The sequence below is a fragment of the Takifugu flavidus genome, chromosome 16, assembly GCF_003711565.1.
Source record: "Takifugu flavidus isolate HTHZ2018 chromosome 16, ASM371156v2, whole genome shotgun sequence".
Classification (NCBI taxonomy): domain Eukaryota; kingdom Metazoa; phylum Chordata; class Actinopteri; order Tetraodontiformes; family Tetraodontidae; genus Takifugu; species Takifugu flavidus.
The window spans coordinates 9925781-9942864 of record NC_079535.1 but is presented as its reverse complement, the minus strand read 5'-3'; the positions used below and the strand labels follow the sequence as shown (position 1 = coordinate 9942864).

Here is a 17084-nt window from a genome sequence, read left to right as displayed (position 1 = left end):
GATACTCCGTCAGCGGTCCAAAAACATGCACATTACTAGCAGATTATCAGCACTGTGACACACCAGCGCTTCCTTTTTGTTACCTGGGTTGAACCTCTGGCCATCAATAACCCATATGTGTAATCTGAATGTGGCTGTAATCTGATTGTAAAGTAGCATTTGTAAAGTAGCATCAGGTGCTACCATACTTGAGCTCATCAAAAGCGGTGCAACTGTTTAAAAAGAATAGCCTTTACACGCAGATGCTTCTCAGCCACGTTGGCGCTCAGTAATAAGGTCGTGCTGAGGTTCTGATGAAGGCGGGTGGTGAACAGAGAGGAAGTCAGAACCCCCCGTGTCTCTCTCGCTGTTTGGCACAGCTTTGTTCTTGCTGGGATTTATAATAAGTATTGAGAGAAATCCACAGTTGTAGAGGAGAATGCTGTGTGGCAGGTTGCTGTGGTTGACTTGCAGGGATAAAAGCTAGATTTTAGCATTTGACATCAATAATGAGCGGCGATGCGGTGCCATGTGTAATTGGAAAGGCATGTAAGGGCCAACATATCTTTATATCTTTATTATTTAATATCTTTATTTGAATCAGCATGGGTAATGCAAACAGCATTGTTTTCCAATTCAACAAGGTCACTTAACAGGGATTCATTTATTTATTCTTATTTATGCAGGTCAGTGGTCCAGTGGTGGCTTAAAAAACCTTCAGCGTCAAACTTGAGTGTTTAAAGCAGCCTGGCATAATCATTACTTTCTTGGTGATTAAATAACCTGCAAGAGCATGCAAAGAAAGAATTTTGTGCATGCTGATATGTAAATCTACTGTAAAAAGGGATTTACAGTATAATAGAGTAGTTTCAGGCATTTGGAATTAAAAAAATAGAAAGTTGTTAGAGGATCAGGCTCATTCGCATATCTTTAAAATGCTTCATTGCACTTTAAAAAGACATGTATTTAACGATTATGCTCAATTATTTTACAAAAGTTAAAATGACTCAGAGTGAAAGTTTAACTCATAGACCTCACATGGAGATGTTTTTCCGCTTCCCTAATTATTCTCTTTAAATAGCATGCGTTTATCTCCAGTCAGAGAGTGCACGGACTGAATGGATTCTGTCACTGCATAATGGTCCTCAGACGTTTGTTTCCTTGGCAACGTGGGGCGGGCATGTAGCGAGGGAGGTATAAAACCACTCACCGCTCCTCTTCCAGTCTTACTCCGAGGGAGCTGATCTCTCCCTCTCTCTCTCTTTCTGAACACAGAGCCTCAGCAAAGTTCCTGCTCTCTCATTTTATCACATTCTTGGCTCCAGAATGATGCGGCCGAAGGACTTGCACCAAGGTTCTGGGACCAAGACCTTCCTTGATGCCATGCACGGAGGAAAAGTGCACCTGGCGCGCTTTATCCTAGATGCTCTGGACGGACGCATCATCAACTCCAAGACAGAAAACAGTCGCACCCCGCTCATGTACGCCGTCGGCTTGCAGGACCCGGGGACCAGGGCCAAGTTCACCCGCCTGCTCCTGGAGAAAGGAGCTGATGTCAACTGTCGGGATGAGGACGATCGGACCGCCCTGAGCCATGCATGTGAAATAGGTCACCTGGACGTGGTCAAGCTTCTGGTGCAGTTTAACGCTGACCCAGATGTCCCTGACACCTGGGGTAACAGCGCTCTGATGTACGCCGCTTTTTCGGGGCACAGCCAGGTCCTGGAGTTCCTGGTCCGGGCGTTCAAGAGGTTGGGACTGAGGCTCGACAGGACCAACAACGCTGGCCATTCAGCGACTGATGTCGCCAGCTTCTTTGGACACAACCAGTGTGTGCAGATCCTGAACTTTTCCTGGAGAAGGAGTATTAACACAGCCGATCCATTCATTGATTTGGGCAGCGCTGGGGAAGGAGAACGCCGCCTGCCTAACCGGCTGCCCAGGCACATCCTGGAAAAGTTCTCAAAGCAGCTAAATAACAAGGAAGACCAACTGCCCGGGGTGTTTGAGAAGCAGCTGAAGATCGGAGACAGCGGCGGGTCTTGGAGTCGAATCAGCTGTCCCAGGAGCCACTCTCAAGAGGACACCCATCGCCACAGCTGGGCCCTGCCTCCTCAGGTAGAAAGAACCCAGGCGGAGGGGGAACAAGGCATCACCTACAGTGCCAAACTTCAAAACTGCCAGCTGAGGGAGCAAAGAGGGGTTAAAACACAGAGCTCCTCTCATGAACCAGCTCAAAAAGATGCTGGAACCCAGGAGCGTCCATCAGTAAGTTTTCCTGCCTGGGGGAAAGCAAAGTCCTTTAACATGGACATCCTGAGCACCAGGAAACAGTCCTATCAGGGGGAGGCGAGTGATATGAGCCTGTCAGCCAGCAAGTTAAAGAGAGCCTCCTTACAGGAAGAGCGATGCCTCATCGACAAGACAGAGAGTCTGGGACATTCGCTCAAGTTGACCAACGATGCCAACAAGACAGTGCCGAAAACTCTGTTATGTGGGAAAAATCAGCCCGTGCAAGCAGGAGAGGAGAACTTCAAGTCACAGAAGGAAGAGGGGGGTAACCCAGCACCCGCACACAGGAGAGAGCAGCAGAAACGGGCGAGCATCGGCCGACACAGCAAGCTGTTCTCCAGAGGGGAGACGGAGTCTGGGAAGGTCCCGAGCCGCACCCCAGGGCTCATGGGCATGGGCACCAGGCTGCTGCGCAGGTTCACGGCACCGGAGTTCATGAGGATGGTGATAGACTGCTCATCCGGGTCCTCCGGCGGCCGCGGGCGCATGTCCCGCTCAGAAACCTTCCCCCTCTCCCACACGCACCAGCAGGTCGAGAGCCAGCCGAGCCTTGGCAGCATCAGCGGGGTGAAGTGCGAGTTTGACAGCTGCTCATCTCAGCCCGCCCGCAATTAGTCCAACGCAACAGAAGCTGCAGAAAACCCACGAGGGGCGATTCATGCAGCGCCGTGATGTAGGCCGGTTGCTTATTTAACAAGAAAAGCATTCTTTACTTTTCAGGTCATGTATCCCTCATTTAAAAGAAGTCTTGTTGCATTCAATTACAGTAAGCAGGTTTTATCTATGGCTCTTGTAATAACTCTTTCCAACTCTGATTTCCTGTATAAGATTGTAATTACTGGATTGATATTGTTTTGTGTTTTCCAGATTTGTGGTATTTTGCTTTTAAAGGGACTCTTTGTGTGCTGTATGGTTCATTGTTAAATATTAAATAAACCACATAAAATGATCGGCTCTTATCATTTTGGTGTGTGTGTGTGTGTGTGTGTGTGTGTTTAAATGATGACAGTCCAGGATCAAGTCAGTCTAGTATGCATCGTTTATTGATCGATTGATACAAAATTATAATGTGTAACTCTCTTTGTTGTGAATGACCCACGCGGACATAGAAATACATGAACCATGTCAACAGGTATCCATGTTTAAGTACAAAGACTATGTGCAAAGTGTTTCTCAGCAGGCGGACATCCTGCAGCATCACATGCCAGAACCTGTGTGCTTGTCCTAGGCAAACAAATGCAACCACACACATCTTTTTTTTAAAGAGCAACACACAGATCCTGTGTTTTAAAAAGACTCTCTCACAATAGAAACAGGGTTGTATCAGAGGCAAACACTGACACACACACACACACACACACACACACACACACACACACACACACACACACACACACGTGCGTCCTTTCCATTACATTTGTCTCATATATATTACTGCCGTAACTCAGCAGGACCTAATATTCATCATTTGTATTTACATTATTAACTTATCTGCTTTATATTTGAAGTTAATACATAATTGATGAAATGTATTCACATCGAAACGACCAACAACAGATTTTGGAACTCAAAAATAAATATGAAAAAGAAGAGTGTGGCGTTGGTGACCTTCTGGGAGCCCATTAGCAGCAGCTGGGCTTTCATCTACCCATTTGTGATGCTAACAACGACGAACTGTCTTTCACATCATGGGATTGATACTTATTCAAGCATTCACTTTGGGCCAGGTGCGCCTCCATTCAGCCATGCAAACAGTTCACTGTTGGGGTTTGGGTCGTGTACTATGGTTAGGGTTCCACAACAGGGAGTGTGACTGTACAGAGGTAACTTTAAAGGTCATTAATGAGATACAGCCACCACACTCTCTGAGAGGAAGTTGCATGTTGACTTACAGCTACGTGGAATATTGATCTATGCACCCTGTGTCTTATTGAATTCCGTTGTATAGAAGGCCAATCAATATTGGATCGAACGACCGAGAGGTGAAAAACGACATGCTGCTGTAAACTCACTCCTAAAGTGCTTCTTTCATGCCCAGGGTCCATGCGCTATCTTGCCACCCATTCTGCCACCATCACACTGGCAGCTGTGTGCCATGTGGGTCAGCTTCTCTGAAGCCCATAGCCCACTGGCTTGGGTGCTAGACGAGTTGGATCCCAGTTCTAGTCCTGTCCGGGTTCCTGGACGGGTGAGACTGAAGGTTGGTGTTAGAGGGAGCCCATCGGGGTCAGCATCGGGACATGCGCTTACGGTACTGCTCCACCAGCGGGACCAGACACTGAGGTGAGCCACTCTGCAGCAGGAAGGGGTGTTCGAGCAGGTCAGTGGCACTGGCCCGCTCTAAGGGGTCCCGGGTAAGCATACGGTCCAGGAAATCTTTTAAGACCGGGGAGATCTAGACCATCAAACATGATAAGTAAATGTTTTTGGTTCCATGCAGCATTTCTTATATTAAAATTCATGTAGAAGTGATGCTAAACAAATGATTTACATGATTTAGCCTGAATGTGGGACAACAGTCTTTTAAGTTATTATGTGCTGTGTGTCTTATTTCCAACCTGGCTGACATTTCGCACTGTAGGAGCCATCTCGTCCCTTAGTCTCTTCATGGCTGCGACGGGAGTGTCACTGAAATAAGGGGGCTCTCCGTCCACCATCTCCACCACCATGATGCCCATTGACCATATATCCACCTGGCCGAACATCAACCAGTCACGCTACGTGTCAGATCTGTTGTATTTCCCTGCAGGGAAAATATTGGCTTCCTCACCTCAGTGCCATATGGTGTTTTGGAAATGACCTCAGGAGCCATCCAATAGGGTGTCCCCACAAGAGATTTCCTCTTAGGGATGTCCTTGCTGATCTGAGCGCAGAAACCAAAATCTGAGAGCTTCACCTGCAGAGAACGTGCACTTTAATGTTAACAGAGCCAAACAAATAAAGAGACAAAAGAGGTGAACAACAGATCCTACCCGTCCATCTAATGTGAGCAGTATAGAATCACTCTTGATGTCTCTGTGGATGACTCCTTGAGAATGGAGATAGGCCAGAGCTTGCAAAACCGCTTCACATACGGTGGCAATCTGCTCTTCATTCAGCCTGCAAAACACAAACAAGCAGCTGTCTTCAGCATTTATTCATTTCTACAGCCGAACACAAACTCTTTAACCATTTCAGACAGCATTAAAGGCAACGTGTCAGCTAAAAACAACACTCGTCCTCGTGTTGAAAAGGAAAATTTAAACCTATACGGATGCTTTACATTTTGTAGCTCCTGTTTCATATTTTAGAGAGAGACATTTTCTGTAAGAGCTTTTTCTTTCTGTGATTTATTTAGTTTGTGAAAATCAGGTATGTGGGACAGAAAAGCAGCCTGGAGGAGGAGAATTAAGCGAACAGTGTTTCTGCACTCACCGTTCAGTACCGCACTGCCCCCTGGTGGCCATTTATGTTTTTAAAGATGATATCATAACTTCTGAAAGCAAAACTGCACCACTGTAGTGATCTGTGTCCGCACCTTGTCTCAGAGACGATGTTGGTCAGCGCTCCACCCTGTAGGTACTCCATGATAACCCAAAGCTCCTCTTCCACCAACGCGGACTTGAACATCTCCACCACGTTCCGGTGCTGATAGTCTCTCATGATGACCACCTGTGGGACAAAATATCGTCACAAGTAAGTTCACAAAAAAATTGCATGCTTAAGTTGGCAAATAAGTTTTCTTTAGCAGTAGTTTCACTAATTAATGTCCTTTGAACTAATCCCTCACATTTTTCCAGAAGATAACCTTCTCTTACGCCAGGAGTTGTGCAACATATTTAGAACATGAGTAGTTCATAGTGATGAGGAAACCGGCATGATTGTGCAAATAAAGGTACAGTGAGGCTTAGTCATAGGCAACACTTAACAGGTATAGTTCCGGACAACGTGAGCTTAATGGCACTTTAAATTTGGCCCACTTTTGATCACAGTGGTCTTTACAACTGTCAACCCTCCTTAAGATGTTTGCTAGTTCACACTAGATTCAATAAAGATTCTGACAGCATGTAGGACGTGAACAACTATGCATCTCTATGTACAGGTCTCTAGATATCGTGGCAGTATATAGGTGTGATTTGTGAGGCGTTACTTTAGCTATCGTACCTCGTTAAAGAGCAGTTCTCTCCTCTGCTGCCGCCGCAGGTCCATCATCTTCACCGCCACCTGCCTGCCGCTGTGCTTCTCTGTTGCGATGCAAACCACCCCCGTGGATCCCTCCCCAATTTTCACAAAGTTGTCCAGGTAGGATCGCGGATCTCCCTTATCTACAACCATCTGCAAAGCTGCCTTAAACTGTTCATGGGTCACCTTGGGTGGGTCTGGCGGAGGCCTTGGCGAGGGATGCTGAGGTGGTCTAAAGGCAGGGGAGCACATGCCCGGTGGACTGGTGGCCAGCGACCCTGTAGGTGAGGGGCGGGGTTGGGAGGGGCTGTCTTCTCTAGGATAGGGAGGGTTGGGGCAGCCAGAGTGTCTGAGAAAGGGTTCAGGCCCTGTGGGCCTCACTCCCATGTTAGGAGAGAGGCCTAGTGTGTAGCTCGCTGAAGAGCGCACTGCCCGCTGGGGTAGGATGCCCCCCACGAGAGGACTACTGGTGCCAGTGGGCAGGAAGCCCGAATGGTACCTAACTGTCGGTTCAGCCTGAAAATAAGAGACAAAAGGGTGATGGACACTCAGAGAGACCTAAAAGATGGTTGGCCTGGTGGTAAAATTGAATGAAATCAACTTGTTTGCCAAAACTCTGGCTGCACTTCATCCGATTTAACCAACACAGAGATACGGTAATGTTTTAATAATTTGTTGATATTAAATGAAATTAAATAATCTAGATAATTTTGAATCATCACTGAGAGAAAATATGCCAACTTGGTTTCTACAACCCAGTAATGAAACTGATAGAACAAGTATGATTTAACTTATTCAGAAACCCTGCAAAAACTTGCTGGTATAAATATAGTAATGCAAAATTATGTGTCCCGGTTTAATGTTTGAATAATGCATTCTGAGTACACCGGATGGCCAAAAGGATGTGGAGAAATGCTGGAGGAAAGAACTGTCAGTTATTTTGCTCTTGGAGACTCAGAAGCTGTCTGGTGCTTTTATGCGGCTAGAAAGTGGAATCCCAATAAATAAAATGTTCAAAAGAAGAGGTTATTGTCACTTACTTTCAGGTCATAGGAGGAGAACGGCCGCCCGGGGCTGTTCTGCGTTTGCATGTACGTTGGTAGAGTGGGTCGGGCTTCACTACTGACTGGTGTTTGGTCTCCAAGGGGCTGATGTAACGTCATCGCAGGGCTGTAAAAACAAGCTACAGGTCTCTGACTTGGTGGCATTCCCCTGGGCAGCTGGAAATCTTTCTTCCATATCACTCTCTCCTGAGGGCTGCTCAGCTCACCACTCATATAAGCTCCATAACTTGGCACTGGGATGTTCTGATATGAGACTGGGTGTGAGCCGACCTCATACGTTGACTTGGCCTTGGGTAAGATCCCATTCGGCTGCAAAGTGATGCTCTTTTTCATACCCAAATAGGGTGTGTTGGTCTCACTGTGGATGTTCCTGGCCTTTTCCGTCCAGTGGTCCTGAGCTGCGTCCTCTTCCTCTTCGTCATCCTGAGTCAGGCTCTCATACTGGTAGGGGTCTCCCTCACTGACTTCCCCCAGTCTTCCTAGAGACTGGGCCCTCTTCCTGGCTGAGGGGCTGCTCTTCCTTAAAGAATTAGAGCTGGTCACAGACAGTCGGCTCATGTCGTTGATCAGGGCTGCTATGTAGTCGCCGTGACCAATCATGCTCCCGCGCACGATGGTCTGAAAGAGGAATCGGTCATATCATCAGTGCTCGGAAAAAAACGTGCCGCAGGCTAACCTACCTAAAACAACAGCTCCAGATTATATTCAGATACTTTTAGGTTTAATTTCACTGTTTCCAACATTATTTTACTTTGACAAACTAGAAGATTATGCAAAAAATAAAAGTTTCTCGGAAAAATTCTTCAGGAATTCAAGCAATCTGAATTTGTAATGTGACCCTGATTCTCTTTCAGAAAAAAAAACACAGATTATTGAATATTTAAACATTTATATTTATATATAAAGCACATCCATTGCCATAAAAGCAGGCATTTCCTTTCAGATTTTAGTTTATACATGAGTTTTTGCTATTTTCATTCAGCCTCTGCCGATTACTCAGCTGGTACGATATTGTAGCCCAGGTGAAGCGCCTCAACGTGTCTGGACAGAGAAAGATCAAATACAGGATAAGATCTAACAGAGTGCATTAGTGGGTTATTAGTCACACACAGGGTGGAGCCTTATTCACTGCACAACCACTCAACAGCGTTTCTTTTGGTTGAGTGCCATTACATCTGCACTTGGGGGGTAAAGGTCACTGACATTCCACCCACTGTGGCACCTCTCAGAGAGAGAAGGCAGCTGGTAACAGCTTTGGTGTGAGATCCTTTTTTTTTTTGGAAAAAGCTATTTTTATAATAATGCTTTGTTACTGGACTTTCGTTGATTAGTTCTTTCCCCCCTACATTCTCAAAGTCAGGGTGTAAGAAGAGAAATTCAAATCAATGCGTTTTATTTTCTCTGTTGTGAGCAGCACAACCACCCTAATTTGACGTTAAAGCTCAAATACAAGCTGACATGATGGTTGTTGATATTGATTTGCACTAATCATGTCAGAAGGTTAATAATGCTGCTCTTGTCTCAGGCCTTTTCTTTCTTTTCCTGGAGGCTCACATCAGCTATAGGCTCCATTGAAGCGTGTACAATGTTAGATTTGCAGACTTTATTACTGGCTGGCATTTTCTTTGCTGCACCTGCACTTTTTTTTATCTCCTCTGCTTGACATCTGCGCCACCATTAATTGACTGCCTGGAGTAATACACGTTTTGGCCCAATTGAGCAATCAACATTGTGCAGTCAGTGTACCCAGTAGGGTGCTTAGCCAAGTCTCACAGTAGATAAAGCCAAAAGTCATCAAAGGATTATTGCATTCTCTGTTTCAACAGGATGTCTCTGCAGGACTGAATCCTTTGCACTAATGGAATTATCTGTTCTTTCCCCTGACATTTAAAAAGCTGTAGTGAACTCTCATTACAACAGCTCGCTAAAGACCTGACATGAGGCTGTGAGGCGATGATGTACCTTCTTTGGCCTCAGTTCCACCTCTGTGATCCTCGAGGGGTCTACCATGGGTTTGGGCCTGCGCAGGTTCTCTATCAGGCTTTGCCATTGTGTCGGCAGACCCACGAAACAGCCCCTCTTGGCGTCGAAAGAGGTATGGACGCGGTGTTCGAAATTCTTGGGCGCTGATATTTCAGGCCTCTTCTTTTTCTTCTTGCGAAACATCCTCAGGTCCACCGGGGTGACAGTGTGCCCTCTTGGAAATGTCCCTGCAGAGAAGAGCATTCAGCCTATCATAAACTGTGCTCAGTATATGCTTCAACATTTGAATAGAAGCAAATGGCACCAGTTCCACTGACGTTCAGCACTAATTGAGCCTCTGCGCTCCAGTCAGGTCAGTTCAAGTGTCACAGATTATCTTTCCATGTGTGTGTGGGGGGGGAATATCCTCATTTAGAGCGGTTCCAAGTCTGGAATGTGTATGTTCCGAACTGCTTTTCTGACAGTCACAAGCTTGTAGCTCTTAGAATGACTCTAAGAACAGTGAATGGATTTGAAAGCACGTGTGTAATGAAGGCTATCTGGTCAATTAAGGCTTATTCATTCTCTGTGCCATTTAACTGATGAGTGTGCGGTCGAGCTGGCCGGTGCCCATGGGCTTTGAGTGCATTAGCAGCACAAGGAATGCAACACACATTCATGCACACGCATGCAGATCCACGCAAATATGCCATGGCAGGCTATCCCTCATAAAGTCTTCCTAACCCTTCCATCTTCTGTGCTCGTTATTAGCCCGCGTGCCCTTGATTGCAGTGAGGATAATCATTTCATTCATGAATGGACCGACGCGTGATCGGTAAGCCACTAGCCCGAGTTAACAGCACGTTGGGCTTTAATTTTCATTTAGGAGAATGGAATTATATAAATGTCGTGCATCTCATTTCCATGACAGCACAGCTGCCGTTAAGAGATAATCACTCCAGTCTCATTAGCATTAACGTTGTCTCATGTTGCTGCAGAGGACATTCTGGTTAGCCTTACTAGCAGATTAGCTCAGGGCATAAGAATGCCGCACTGTTGGTTTGCCTGCTCAACCAGCCATTACAGTTCAGCAAAAGAGGACACAAGTGACAAAATATGCTTAATTTAACAATTTGGAGTCCCCATGCATACTTCATGCAGCTCCAGATGTGTGCAAAAGGGTGAAAAGAGACATTTCTACATTTGTTCTGTCAGATTGTGCAATTTCACTCGTCAAGATCAAACATAATAAAATTGACTACTCCATTCAAGGTCACAGAAGGTCAAGTGCGTAGTCAATTACATTGAAAAGAATCTGTGCTCAGTCTAGTAGAAAAGAACTGGTGGGGTGATAGTAAATATCTATAATACAGTTTATAATGGAAACAATATTACTGATCAGTTACACCTGGAAAACAATCTTCATAGGATGGTTGAGTACCTTTAGTACAAAGTCTAGCCGCAGCCATTCTGCTAATTTCACATAAAAACATATGAATATTTCAGAACCAGGTTGCATCATGCCACCGCACAGCCCCCAGCATGTTTAAAGAGTCATCATCTCCTTTAAGCAGGATGTCGCACTCAAAGGTCTATCTACCCACTGTGGAGGCCCGGAAGATGCATCTGGAAACTCAGACGCAATCTCCCATCATGCGCTGTGAAATGGTGGGAGCTGAGTAAATGAGTTTGCAGCCATCCGCAGCTCAGCGGGAGATCACACTAGCAGCCTCTCCTCACTCCACCTCCGTCCTCCGACCAGCATGGCTCTAAATGGAATCGGCTAAACAAGACAAGACTCGCCCCCTCCTATCAGCACAGGGTAAGGAGGTCAGGCCTGCTGATCACTTCAGCTAAACCTGCCTCATTACAGGGAGGCGGGGTAAGTCATATTGTGAGCTGTCAGGGAGTGAGCGGCAAAAATAATGTCACCCTCCAAGGATAATATCATCACAAGGCTAATTTGCTAAGTGTTGCATAAGCGCATCACCCTGTGCTCTCCCCACGTACACAATGTGGTGCAGAGAAGGACTTTAATTCCATCTGACAGGGACATTATGGTGTTCTGGACTCTCAGGAAGCATAAAGAGACAAAATTATATCAGACATATTGTATCATATGTACTAGAAAGACCGAGAGTCAGCTTTCAAAATGAAAAGAAGCCAAAGATTTGATGATTAGGATCCATGTTTGTAGCCTAAAACGCTATCTGCTTGGATAGCTGTTCATCGTGCAGATGTTTCCAATGCCTGAATAAATATTTACACATAGCCCTCATGTATCCTTTTACAAGCAGATCAATCAATATTTACTCAGGAGTCAAATGCTACAGTCCTCCACTGCCAGAAACACTGGGGTAGCTCGGTCTTTGCATGCTTCTACATCAAAAGATGAGTCAGTCCAGTGGGATAATAATAATAATACATATCCCGTTAATATCACCATTAAGTTCCAAAGCCCTGTTTGAATTTCAATGGTCCAGAAGCAGTTAAAACACACATATAATCAGATTGCTGGTTCAAGCCTGAGTGTAATGGATTGAAAAGTTGATGCATTTATTGACTTACAAGGTTTAATCACATGCAATTGGCCTCATATTGACCCCGCTGTGTTGGCCAAACTATCCGGCAAACAAACATCTTGATAACAATGTGCTATTGATTCCAACTCTCTGTATAATATATATATATGTACACAAAGCTGAACTTGCACAGTGCATAATCAAGCTTCCTAGCCACATCAATAAACTGCAGGGACTTGACCCTATGCCTCAGTGGCTTGTCTTGAATCCATCAAAGTGCTGAGGCAAAACTAAGCCAGCTGCTGTCAGGGGTACAAAGTGCCAAAGGATGATGTCACTTCAAAAATGGGCTTTATTTGTTCTTTCTATTTCCATAGTATTCAAAAGGAGCCCGCTATTGAAAATGACCTCAAAATGTATTTGTGAAATCCTGCGTCACGTCACGTTTGCTTCAGGCCGCCGCGCGCATTCCGACTCAGCACAAACCTCTACAGGAGAGATGACAGAGCGTGCGGATGTTTCCGGGAGTGCGAATAGAGCAGCTGCTGAACATGACTGCAGCATCAACAATTGATCGCAGCAGTTCATCTTAACTTGACCAGCCAGTGATGTGACGTGATGTTGGCAGATAATTCAGGTTTTCCACATGACAAGAGGGAAGCGAGTACGTTTAATTTGCTCTCGTGCTAAAATCACCTCCAGCCGGAGTTGTGGCTGAGTGGGAAGGGATCGAGAGATGCGCGAGTTATTGGATTTGCTCAATGCTCCGAGCTCTCTTGAGTGTGTTTCCTTCCCCCCCCTGTTTGCCCTGATTTTGTTTCTATCTTTTTTTGCTGGCACGCACACAGAAATGTCGTGGAAGCGCAGGTGACTGTGCTTGCAGGATTAGTGTGGTGTTCAGTCGTTCACTGGTCTAAATTTAGGATCCATCACCCCCTCCCATCCCACAACACACACACACACACCCACACAAGACTTGTTTATTGCAGGATTCATGTCAAAATAGTGAGGTGAGGGTGAGAGATGGTGGAGATGAGGTAATCCTCTTTTTGTGTTAGTCATTGCATGTTCAGGCATAATCCAGCTGCACTGAATTATAGAAAGCTACATGGGTTTCACATAAGCACAGATAGCATCAAGGTCTGAACTGTTTCTATTTATTTATGTATGCATTTTAGGAGGGGGGGGGTGTTGAAAGATTGGTCCTCTATCAGCTTCATTATGTTGTCCGTTCTGCCCTTTGAGTGTAATGAGACTGCATCACTGGGGAGTTGGGAGGGAGGTGGTGGTGGTGGTGGGGGGTCTTGGGCGGTCATCTTTTCCTTGTCCTTTATAAAACAAACACACACACACACACACACATGGCATCTGAGGACATGGAAAAGGTACGCGGGAGTAGAACGTGACCTGAGAGCACAATGGTAGCGTTTATAGTGGAAGTTTATGGCTACTTTCTCTTTCAAGTCACCTCTGCAGACACAGAGAGACTGTCAATAGGAGACGAAAAGTGATGCAACACGCTGCATTCAATGACATTGTAAAACTGTAGCGCCCTGCATATTTCATGCCAGTGGTCTGGCGCATCATGCATGACAAAGCACCTGAACTGAGACACAATGACAGAGGACCAGGGGGGGCGTGCTGGGGGGGGTTGCCTTGAGGCTGCGGAGCCTGTTGGGGGATAAAGTTTAATCCCTTGACCACTTGTTGTTTTTTTAAAAACTGAATTATGTATAACGGATAAACTTTTAATTAAGGAAGTTTTGGGGAGCTACTGGGTTCAGAACCAAAAAAGGCCAACTAATGATTTTTTTCAATTTGTTTGTATATTTAAATAATTAAAAACAATGACAATAAAAGCTCTCTGTCGAATTCTCTGGAGCCATTTAGATGCCATCTGTGTCACTGCATTTTTACAACATTTTTTAATAGTTACCAGTCAAATGCCCTGGAGATTTCTCCCTTGATTTGATTTGATTTTTTTGAATTCGACCCTAAATAACATTTCCAGCTGACTGATTTTGAGTCCGCGAAGGACTACGTTTGTTTTTTTGTTTTCTTTTTACAATCTCTATTAAATATTTCAGTCAAACACTCCAGGGTATTTTTCTTGTGCCAAGTACAATGAACAATGAGGCTGAAAATGATCAAAATCACCAGCATATGAATTAATTCTATATTTACATTTAGTTTGTATACCGCAGGAAGAGATGACCCAGATTCAAACACAGAATTCATTGAGATTCAGATAGCTTTTCTCAAATGTCATCTAACTTGTAGCAACGTGTCCTCATTTTACTCAAAACTGTATCTTTCTTGTCATTTTTTCCATGTGCCAAATGAATAAGGAAAGGCCTCAGGATCAGAAGTGCATGTTAAAAGAATGATGTGCATGCCCACCAATGTGGGCTGTCAGTCCAAGAGAGGCATCTGCAGAGTGCACAGTCCTGTGCTAATATTGACAGAAGGAAACAAGAAATGAGAGGTCAAAACATAAGAAAAACAAGGGCGGAGGTTTCTGAGGGCACTGTGGAAGAGAAAATGAAAGTTGGAGATGAATGCAGTCTGAATTTGTTTATATTTTACAATTTTATTGAATCTAATGTAGTTGGATTTCCAGCAGTGTGGCACCACAGAGCAAATATGAAACGGTGTCACATACTGGGTCATATTATGCAGGATGGCAAAGTAAATAAAATGTCAGTTGATTATATTCTCCAGAACAAACGACATTATAGTCCAAAGTTCCTAAAGTCACCAGGCGATATTTGTCCCGAAGCCTTTTATTGACTGTTAATATATCACCAGATCATTTAACAGGAAGTGTGAGAATCCAGACACGGAGGGCAGGAACCAGAACAGTAGGTGCTCTAAATGCAGCACTGACCACAGTGTTTAATTAAAGATGCTCTTGGCGCTCACGAGTGCTTTGAAGAATTTGACGCTGCACTGATAAGAACATATGATTATCCTGGACCAATCGTACAAGCCCAACTCTGCTCTCTTGGGTCTAATTTATTGATGTTCCAGGCCTCGGTGCAAGCTTTACTGTATGCGCATGTGCTCGCAAAGGCTTTGATTTGGATATCTTTTTTAGCTCAGGCCTCAGCTTGCTTCTTCTGCCGACAAAGGACTGGACATTTTTAACTTCAGCCTCATTCGCGGTACCAACCTGGTGCCCTCCTCTGCCGCCCAGCATGGGGGCCGTTTCTGCCCAGTGAAAGGAATGATGGGATGCTGTCCTAAATTAAAGCTTGTTTTAATCCTCAGTGCTTTACATCGCATCACTGGAACGGGCTGGCATGAAAGAGACGTGAGCATTCCTCAAAAAAAAAAGCAATCGCAGAACCTCATACGCTGTGTTAGCGCGCTGCATCCTTATGCATTCTAATGTTTGTGTGAGTGCGAGCTTCCTATCACTTCCTGTCCTGTCGCCGTCCCAGTAAATGTACGAGGTTGCGTTGCACTGCGAGCACGCATGAGGATGAAAGCAAGATGGGCGCCACAACAAAGCCTCCGAACGATACAAACGTCTTCAGAGGAACGTTCCCATCTTCCTCAGCGAAGCGGTTATCCAGCTGCGAGTGTGCATGCACCAAAGAGACCTCCTCTGCCACCTCCTCTACCCTTGCCTAATCCTTCTTGAATATCAATGAGAAACTTCAGAGACACGGCGGGTTGAGGAATGCCTGAGTTACATCGTTATCAGACGTATGAATCCTGTCGGTCTAATCTGCGTTAATCACTGTTGACATTTGACTGGAGGCCGTCAAGTGAGCTCAACACTTTAGCAAGCGTGAAGAGAGCGAGCGCGATTTGAGCTACACTAACGCTGAGGCATCTCTCTATGGAAATGGTAAAAGGGATTTTAAAGAAACTAACTAGATATTTCTTTTGGACAACAGGGAGAGGCGACTAGTTTCTGAACTCCTTACATGCGGTCAAACACGGCACAGATCAAACATCTCCACCCACGCTTATACAAGCTACAAGTTTGCTTAGCTGCAGAATGAAAAGGTGGAAATATGTCATATCACCTTTGCTGTACCAGCTTGCTGATAGTGCATGCAAATAGTGGCACCGTGAAGCCTCGTGCACTGGTAGGACCAGAATGTTGACCTGAGACCTCAGCCGAGGTGAGGTATTTGTTATGTGTGCACCATCTCAGGGAAGCTAACCTCTCAGGGATTGTTGCATCATTGTAGAGGATAGGACAGAAGCAGGGCATGTGAGTGACAGAGAGGGAGAGAGGATTTTTGTGGAGAATAGGGTGAGCAGAAGGTGAAGGCTCCTCTTCAGCGATGCAGCCCATCATTGAATACACAATTTTTCTCCCCCCTCTTTATACTCCACATCAGCACATCAGCTGCAGCATTTCGCTCAGCTCCTTCACGTCCTTCTGCTCTTCGTCCACCACAGCTGATGCCTTCCAAAGGTGCACACTAGCCTGCTCTTTATCAATGACGTTAAGCCCCCTTCCTCCCCATTTCCACCCCCCTCCCACAGTAGAGAGAGAAAAGGAGCTGTGGAAGCATAAATCATTTTTAAATGAAGAGAGGAAAGCCATAATTTCCCTTACCTTGCTGTGTAGGAATGAGGGGAGCTTTTCTCCTCCAGGAAGCCAAAGTGTGCATACACACACGCTCACAAACACTGTAACACTCACATTCACTTGCACATGGATAGACACACACACTCTCTCGCTCTTTCTCTCTCCCACACACAAAACGAAGAGGAAGGCTGTCTCTCAAGCCAGTGCACGCTGCAGGCTGCCGCTTGCCTGGGAAAGCCTGATGCGTTCCTCCCTCCAGGCAGAAGCGCACGCTGCCATCTCAAATGCTCTTTGTTGGGGCTGATTCATCTCCGGCTCCGTGGCTGAGTGCTGGTCAGAGTAACGGTGCCTGCTCCTGGGCACACGGATCTGACCGTACAGAGGAGCGACAAAGCCATGTAGAGGAGAGGCAGCATCCGGGAGGAGAGAATATCATGGCCCCATACGGCTCCTTCCATCCCCCCTCTCCTTTTCTCTCTTTGCTTTGCCGTCTCTTTCTCTTAAACACTCCCTCCCGCCTCACTTTACCTCTCTCTCTCTCTCTTTATCACT

At 45.6% G+C, this 17084-nt stretch overlaps 2 protein-coding genes across 3 annotated transcripts; one reads left to right on the top strand and one right to left on the bottom strand.

Moving 5' to 3' along the window:
- Window positions 1-1193: 1193 nt before the first annotated feature.
- On the top strand, window positions 1194-3220 carry LOC130513164 (uncharacterized). Its single transcript, XM_057011813.1, has one exon. The coding sequence runs from the start codon at window positions 1306-1308 to the stop codon at window positions 2884-2886; it is 1581 nt and encodes a 526-aa protein (XP_056867793.1). The 5' UTR covers window positions 1194-1305; the 3' UTR covers window positions 2887-3220.
- A 72-nt stretch (window positions 3221-3292) lies between these two features.
- Window positions 3293-17057, bottom strand: LOC130513162 (serine/threonine-protein kinase PAK 4). Of its 2 annotated transcripts, none has more exons than XM_057011810.1 (9): window positions 16560-17057; window positions 9459-9706; window positions 7473-8114; window positions 6415-6948; window positions 5789-5922; window positions 5244-5370; window positions 5042-5134; window positions 4830-4964; window positions 3293-4666 (listed from the first exon to the last, which is right to left on the bottom strand). In XM_057011810.1, exons 1-9 carry the CDS (start codon window positions 16612-16614, stop codon window positions 4499-4501), a joined length of 2136 nt encoding a protein of 711 aa, XP_056867790.1. In that variant the 5' UTR covers window positions 16615-17057; the 3' UTR covers window positions 3293-4498. The 2 variants fall into 2 exon arrangements, with proteins under 2 accessions (XP_056867790.1, XP_056867789.1); XM_057011809.1 differs by having other exon boundaries at window positions 5042-5167; window positions 16560-17054.
- Window positions 17058-17084: the final 27 nt, after the last annotated feature.

What these genes read in the sequence shown, in the direction of transcription:
- LOC130513164 (XM_057011813.1), top strand. Translation starts at nt 1,306, where the DNA reads ATGATGCGGCCGAAGGACTTGCACCAAGGTTCTGGGACCAAGACCTTC.
- LOC130513162 (XM_057011809.1), bottom strand. Translation starts at nt 16,614, where the DNA reads ATGCACACTTTGGCTTCCTGGAGGAGAAAAGCTCCCCTCATTCCTACA. An exon ending in TCTCCTCCTATGACCTGAAA is followed by an intron (nt 6,949 to 7,472) that starts GTAAGTGACAAT and finishes TCTTATTTTCAG; the next exon opens with GCTGAACCGACAGTTAGGTA. An exon ending in GAGAACTGCTCTTTAACGAG is followed by an intron (nt 5,923 to 6,414) that starts GTACGATAGCTA and finishes TTTGTCCCACAG; the next exon opens with GTGGTCATCATGAGAGACTA.